At 31.4% G+C, this 8,247-nt stretch overlaps 1 protein-coding gene across 1 annotated transcript; it reads right to left on the bottom strand.

The window, feature by feature from the left end:
• Positions 1-4,850: 4,850 nt before the first annotated feature.
• Positions 4,851-7,525, bottom strand: LOC112000406 (rust resistance kinase Lr10). The gene is made up of 4 exons (XM_065779975.1): positions 6,644-7,525; positions 6,416-6,483; positions 6,293-6,322; positions 4,851-6,019 (listed from the first exon to the last, which is right to left on the bottom strand). The coding sequence occupies exons 1-4, from the start codon at positions 7,330-7,332 to the stop codon at positions 4,890-4,892; spliced, it is 1,917 nt and encodes a 638-aa protein (XP_065636047.1). The 5' UTR covers positions 7,333-7,525; the 3' UTR covers positions 4,851-4,889.
• Between the last annotated feature and the right edge of the window lie 722 nt (positions 7,526-8,247).

Below are 8,247 nucleotides of genomic sequence, written 5' to 3'. Positions count from 1 at the left end.
TTGTCAGTTATTAATGGGAGTTATGGGAAATGTAAAAGGAGAGGGAAACTTATCCAGTCACTTAATCCTTAACTGCCACGTTCCTTGAAAAAAGGAGGAGTTACAAAGAGAGTGGGATACATGGAATAAGGATCTTAGAGACCAACACGAAAGATAAGGATCCTCGAATGGGAAAGGAAAGGATCCTAGAGAAAACAACAAATCTATTCACCCACAACAACAGGGAGCAAAAGAAGAATCCTAAAGGAATAAGAATCCTATTTACTCATGCGTGGGCTGCAGGCAACCCACGAGCTCGGGGGGCTAAATGTTGAGGTCAAAAATATTACAAGTGTTGAAATCCAAGCTCATGAATGGGTAAGCCCTAGGCCATAAAGGAGGAAGAAAAAGCAGAGGAAGTTTGGCCCAGCCTTTGTGAGAAGAGCTCCCAAGGAACCTAGAAAGAGACTAGACTAGGATGCCTTGGAGCTACCAGAACTAGGGAGTGGATTTTCGAGAAGTGCAAGAAAGAATCAGCTCAGAGTTGGACAGCTTAGGGAAGCATGCTCATCAACACAAAGAACAAAGAAAAACATGTCCCATCAGCTGCCTGTAACAAGTTATTGTTAATTATATAACAAATACCACTATGAAAATATAATTGCACTCTAGGCCTTATTAATAAACTATCACTTTGTAAACAACTATTTTATTTCTTGAGTCCCCAGTTTAATCTTTTAGTTATTCATATTTATGAAATTTAATTTCATTAAATATAAAATTTAGTAACTCTTTACTAAAGTGGCGAACCTTGAATAACCAGTTCCCATTAAATTTATCTCAATGGGATATTTCGTGTCTTTATGGAAAGAGATTATGGATTCCATCTTGAGAATATATGTTTCCTCAACACTACGTGCAGTTACTCAACATACTGAGGTTTTGACTATTAAATTAGATCTCACTCCTGATATATCAAAGTAACCTACATTTCATGATCGGGTTCACAATTCTTTCAGGATTAAGAGTCTATGAAAATAGAAGTTGTGAGATTTATTATTCAAATGACCATTGTTAATTGAATAACTAATCTCATAGCGGTCCAGTTCAATGTGTCTTACATACTTAAGACACATTAACACATCAACTAGAAGTCTCCACTTCGATGATCAAGACAAACTATCTTCATTGAAATGTTATAGTCTTCGTAGATAAAATGCCCAGTTTGAGTTTATAACGAACTTGTGATTTATATTTTCTATAACTAATTTACATAAATTACATACAATGCATCTTAAGGACTATGATAATGTCCAATTAGTTCATATACAAATAGTCTCATATAATTAAACAATTTAATTATTTATAACATGCCAATAAATTGGATTTTAGGGCACAACCCTTAACATAAAAGAAAGGGGGTGGGGTTAGTATTGATTGCTTAAAATTAGATTATTATCTTTGTCTTGGTAGGCAATATCACATCAATTTCATGTTTAATTACACGTAGATATGTGAGTTTGAAATATTTCTCAAAAATATACTCATTATGTGTATTTTTCTCTTGTAGGAGATTATAGTAGAAAAAAAACCTTGGAATGTTTTTCATCTTTTGTTTTTATTTTTTTTTAGACATTGAGCATTGTTTTTATGGACTTCTTTTGTATAACTATGTGTGGCTAAATCTCTAGCTAGGGTTAGAGGTGAAACATAATATCTTCATCATGTGTTCTTGAGATTATCTACATGCTTTCTATAGATTGATGATTGAATTTTGAGATTGATTTACTATTTGGAACCATTGCATGTTGACAAGTTTTTAAGATTTAATATGATTTTTATTTATATCGAATGCTTGAACTCCTTGATTCATTATGATTTGAGAATATATTGAATGTTTAATTTCCCCTATACCATGCCAACTGAATGATTTGCTCAATCACTCATATTCAATCTACTTTATACCTTGCTTGAGTACTTTATTGTTTTATCTTCCGATTAGGCAAGTTGGCTCTCTACCCTAATTGAGTTAAAATAATCCAAGTTCATATGATAAAATATTAGGTGGATCCTTGAATCCCTAGTGTTTTCTCTCCATTAATTTCTCTTAGATTTATTTTGTTATTTTCAATTATAGTTTCAATATTATCTTGCTCCATCTTTGCATGGAAAAACAATCAAACAACTGTTTTTTTTTACTACTTAATAATAGAGGTTTTTATATTAGTGTCAATCATTCCTAGTGGATTGACCTTGGACTCACCGAGATATTATTACTTGTGAAAAATCTGCACTTGAGTTTGCATTATTTTAATTGCAACAGTTAGTTTTGTTGTTTCTTTTCCTCTCCTCCAATTCTCATCTTTAATATAATTTTTATTTACTTGCTAGATTATAAAGTGAATATATTTGTATGAGATATTTGGTTTGTTTCCTATGATCTCACCAAATTCATGGAAAAGAAACTCTAGACTGTAACAATAGTTTGTGATAGGTATGTGATAGTGACTGTTAGCATTTGGATGCATATATTACACCTTTATACAAAGCTTTTTTGTGCTCTTGACATCATATTTTTAAGAATTGTAAGTTTTGATTTATAACTATAGATTTTTCCAATAAGGATCTTCACTTGGAAATATTTAATTGCATATTTCAGGTTTGAAGTTACAAAATTAGGTAAGGTTGACAGATAAAATTAAAAGAAAAGATAAAAACAAATTATAGATAGATGCGAAGTGGGTATCCGAATTTTTATTTTCAAGGCTTAAGGGCCGTTTGGATGCAGCTGAAAACTGAAAACTGAAAACTGAAAACTGAAAATACTGTAGCAAAATAATTTTTAAATGTGTAAATAGTATCGTGGGACCCATTTTTAATGAAAAAGTTGCTGAAAAGTGAAAATTGTGGGTCCGTGAACAGTGCACATATGTAATGTTCATTGACAAAAGTCAACAAGTGTAGCTACTGTTCATTGAACAGTAGCCGCACAGTAACTGTGAACAGTACATTCACAGTTGAAAAAGTCTTTTTATACTGCTGAAAGCAAAAAAAAAAAAAAAAAAAAAGGAAAAAACGCAAACGAAATCGTAAACGGGCTGCCCAAACGGTCTCTAAATCAAATTGGCGTTTTTGGGATGGTTTTTTGAAATTCTTTCATGCATTTTTATGGAAGATTGACTTTTTAATGACAAAGTATACTGCTTTGGTTTGTGATAAACGAGTTTGCATAATTTAAGGGTAGTTTTTGGTTTTCTTGTTATGTAAAAATATGTTCATGAACTTTGAGGTTTGTAAGATTTGTTATTGAAGTTTGTGAAAATTTTTTAATTATACTTTTTTTTTTTAATCTTTCTCCTGTTGGTAACTCCTTTTTTATAGTTAAATATGATCATGAATCGAGTTATGATTAATTGATTGAAGATCAATATGATTCCCCAAGAATTTATATTTACTTTGTTCTCAATTCATAATTATAAGAGGTGCTCTCTCTCTAAAAAAAAAGGGTTAAATTAGTTTGATTTCTAGACAATTTTCTTCTGATATAGATTGTACTTAAGATTGCAAAATATTTAGTAATGTATAGATCCTATGAAGTTAAATTTGCAACTATCATGTGCTTCCCTTCAAGGTAATATATGGACATAACTGAAGTTTTACATGATGAATAATGTTTTTTTTTAAAGCATTGTGGCACATGGTTGAGATTTCTTTGCAAACTACAGATAGAGTAAATGCTAAAAGAAATATTTTTATTCATGTTTAACACCAAAGTATCTTGATATTTGAAAATATGCATATTTAAATGTGGATCATGCATATTTCATTTTGAAATTTAATGTCTAAGAGGTGATAAGTATGTTTGTCATGTCTTCCCTCATGTTGTGAATATCTATTAATTGTTTTTTGTGGAAATGAATAGTATGGGAGAAACATTAGTACGTTGTATGTATTTGTTTCATCTTATAAAAAATTACACAATATGGTTATTTCTCAAAAAAGGATATATAGTTTTTTGTCCTAAAAAGTTCATTTATTTTAACTATCTAATGCATTGCACGGGTTGGCAACTAGTTATGAATATATATAAGGTAACTAGTTACTTAAAACTCATTGTTAATAATAACTCCTTGATGAAAGGAGTTTATAGAGATTAACATTAAAAACAAAGAGTTTCTCTAGCTTAGTTCTTTAAATAAGTTTTTCTTCCATCAAAGGGTTTTAAAAGCATAATTTATAGACTAGAAGAACTCTCGCTAAAATTTGGGGTTTCTCTTCTAGGATCTTTAATAATCATGGTTAAGTTTTAACTTCTTCCATGGTTTTTCAATTTCTTACAACATGATCTTAAACAATTTATTTTTGTGTATGCTAGTATGCTACACATGATAACAAGTGTCAAAGTGATTTATTTAAGTTGAGCAGTTGTAGGCTTGTAGCTTTGGGCATCTTTAACCCTTTTGTAGTAGTTGATTTATAATGTAAATACATTTTTAGTCCCCAAAGTTTAACCCAAAAGTTATTTTAATCCTTGAAGTCTAGAGTGATCATTTTTAGTATATTAGATGATGTGGCCAAACTAAAAATTGGCACATCATCACTCCAATGAAACTTAAATCAAACCCTTTAAGTTTATTTAGGGATTACAAGTGATCACTTTAAGTTTTTTTTTTTTATGAATAAAAACTATCTCTTTAAATTTCAAGGACTAAAAATGATCTCTTTAAATTTTGTCTTATTCTATTGATTGGTTTTACATAAGGATTACATGGTATTTAGTCATTTAAAAAGTTACCTTACATGGTATTTATTCATTTAAAAAGTTACCTATAAAACAAATAGAATTATTAAATGATGGAAAGCTTGTGATATACATGGAAGATTTAATAATAAAATTATTGATGACTTAATTACATTTTGTCTAAGGCGACAATACTATCCGAAGCACTAGTAGGTATTCCTGCAGAATTATTACTGGTGTGGTCCTCAATTGACATCTCCTCAGGACCAAAGAAAGGTTTGGGAGGCATTTGCAAGAGTTCTATCGGGCCTTCAAGCATCTCCAAGACTTTGCTCATGGAAGGACGATTCATGGGCTTCATTTGAATGCAACAAAATGCAACTATGATCATCTTCTTTAATGTTTTGTTCTCACCCTCTGTGCCATTTAACAGCTCAAGGTTCTCACCTTGATCAAGTTTGTCATATATCCAAGACGGGAAGTATATTTGACTTGAATTCTCCACGGATGCGTTCAAATTTTTCCTTCTCCCCACCATTTCCATCAACAACATTCCAAAGCTGTAAACATCAGCCTTATATGATATGCCCCCAATATTTTTGTAGAACAATTCTGGAGCTATATATCCTAGTGTTCCTCGTATAGCAGTGAGAGATACAATGCTATCATCTACCGGATACAATTTTGCAAGGCCAAAATCTGAAACTTTTGGGATAAAGTTTTCATCAAGGAGAATATTATGTGGCTTTATATCAAAATGTAGAATTTGCATGTCACAACCTTGATGTAAATATTCAATTCCCTGAGCTACTCCAACTGCAATCTCATATATTCTATCCCAAGTCAAGACGGTGCTATTTTCTCTATCAGGAAAGATGAACTTATCTAGAGATCCATTTGGCATGAACTCATATACAAGAGCTTGTTTAGAACCTTCCACACAGAATCCAATTAGTTGCACCACGTTAATATGATGTATCCTTCCAATTGTAGCAACTTCATTCATGAAATCTTGCCCGTTGGCTTTTGACTTGCTCAACAACTTTATCGCTACAGGATAGCCACTCTGAAGCTTTCCTTTGAAGACTGTGCCATAACCTCCTTGGCCTAATTTATCCTTAAAACCATTGGTCATGCTCTTTATTTGAGAATAGGAGTACCTTATAGGCATTAAATTGTGACTCTGCAGGAATATTTCAATGGCATCGTGCATGAACGTGTTTCCTGGGCCGAATTTGTATATCAAAAATGCAATTAAGCATACAATTCCTAGTTGAGCTCTTCCTAGGATAAATACTCCTACAGAAGAAAAACGTATAAAACAGTAAATATGAGGAAATTAATTCCTAAATTGCAATTTATTAATTTCTGACAAAATCAAAACAACTCAATATATTATCCTATACTAAATAAATAAACAAACAAAAATTTGGTGAAAATATATTTCAACTATTTTTATACTTGATATATGATAATTAGTTTAGTATTAGGCATTATTATATTTTTTTATTATTAGTCATTACTCGATTTCTCTAAAATCATCCAAACCAACATGTCAAAAAGCAATCGCACCTATGGATTTGATGAAAGTAAGCTCTCCTCCTGTCGAAAGAATCCCAAGAAAACAAATCACAACATGAAGCCGAAAAGAGAAAATTTAGTAGAAAGCACACTAATGAACTCCGAAAGGCATACCTTCGTACAAGAACCAGTCTCTAATAACACCATAGAGTACCTTAATGAATTGAATAGAATCCCAAAACCTGGTAAGATATATAAGTCAAAAAAGAGAGTAAGTTATAATTATATATTGAAGATGATTGAGCATATTTGTCTTTTCTCTTAGGAAGTAAAATGACATTTAATTATTTAAATAAATAAATTAAAAAAAAAAACCTTTATAGAGCGCCTTTGGGTTCTCACCATTTATATTTCTTATTATTCTGTGAACAAACATAATAATAATACCCCCAATAAAATTCATAGCCCTGTGACAATTCTTGTTGAATCTCCAAAACAGATAGGCCTGTTGCATTCGGGAATCGAGTTGGAACCGTACCTTCTATACTGCATGACTTTGGAAGATCAAATGCCGTAAGGTAACCAAAATACGCATAGAAGAAGTGTGTTTGTGCGGAATAAGAGTTACCGATGCAATGAGAGACATCAACATAGAGTGTCGAGTTGAGTTGTAAGGTGCAATTCAAAAGATACATAATATTAAAATAATCATAATAATAATCATAATAATAATAATAATAATAATGATAATGATATATGTTTGGGATCAGATGAGGAATGGAGCATGTGTTTTTGTGTAAACTCGCATCCATTAGTCGAATTGTGTGATTAACATAATCGATTTCCTGGACATAGAGTTTCACAGAATCAACCAACAAAGAAGTACGGTTATTCTCGCAATCAAGTTCAAAGCCATCACATCCACACTGATGAGGAGCACCTTTTAGTCGAAAAGGGTAGCTGATGTTAAGGAGATTTCCACAGGAAGAAGAGCTGCAGTTCTGGCTTTGACCCTTAGCAATACAAGCTTCATGGAAGAGAGCAAATAGGAGGACCAGAAGCCCAAATAAGGGAAGGTTCTCTCTGAACATTATGAGAGACAGAGAGAGAGAGAGAGAGAGAGAGAGAGAGAGGGAAGAGAGACCAGCTAGCAAGTTAGATTATTGGAAATTTGGAACGTCTCGATATTCATAGAGATGATTTGTGGCTGCAAATTAATGGGAGACCATTGAAAAATCAAAGTCAAGAAAAAGGATATGCTCATCCTCTGATTGCCTTTTTTTTTTTTTTTTTGACTGAATAGTTCTCTCCCCCACTCTGGATTGAGATCAGGTGCATACCGTGCATTTCACCTGATGCAATTATTATTAATGAATGATATATATATATATATATATTTATGGGAATCAATTATTGAGATTGATAATTACAAAAAGTAGTTTTCAACCTCAATATAATAAAAGTTAACAAAAGTAGAAAGTAAAAATTTAAAAAGTAAAATGTAAACAACTTTTCAAGAATTTAAAAGTAAAATGTATAGTACTTTTCAACGTGACGTGTCGACGTCAACGTATAAAATTTTAGCGTGAACATACTTAACAATAATTCCTTATATGTTAAGTTTTTCAGTTATTTTCAAACACATTCTAAAATTGAATTTACTTGTCCTGGGAATGATAAAATTGTAGTATTTTATTGGCCTATAGACTCTATACAACTCTGTGTTATTTGAATATCTTTTTTTTTTTTTTAATTCAACAATTATAACTGGAGAAAGAGAATTTAAATTTGGAATTTTTTATTAGAAATATCAAAAGGTGCAAGTTGAACAACAAAATTCTTAATATGTATTTAAATATAATTAAAGAATCTAACATGTTGCACTTAATAAAATAAAATGTACCTAAGTTTTTGCAGTAGTTAACTTCCATGACAATATAATAGTGCTCTATGAATCTCCATTGCCGCTGTTAAAGAAAAGGGAAAATTACAATTAACCATTTGTA

The sequence above is a fragment of the Quercus suber genome, unplaced genomic scaffold, assembly GCF_002906115.3.
Source record: "Quercus suber isolate HL8 unplaced genomic scaffold, Cork oak 2.0 scaffold_13, whole genome shotgun sequence".
Classification (NCBI taxonomy): domain Eukaryota; kingdom Viridiplantae; phylum Streptophyta; class Magnoliopsida; order Fagales; family Fagaceae; genus Quercus; species Quercus suber.
The sequence above is the reverse complement of the archived record's forward strand: the minus strand, read 5'-3'. Positions and strand labels throughout refer to the sequence as shown.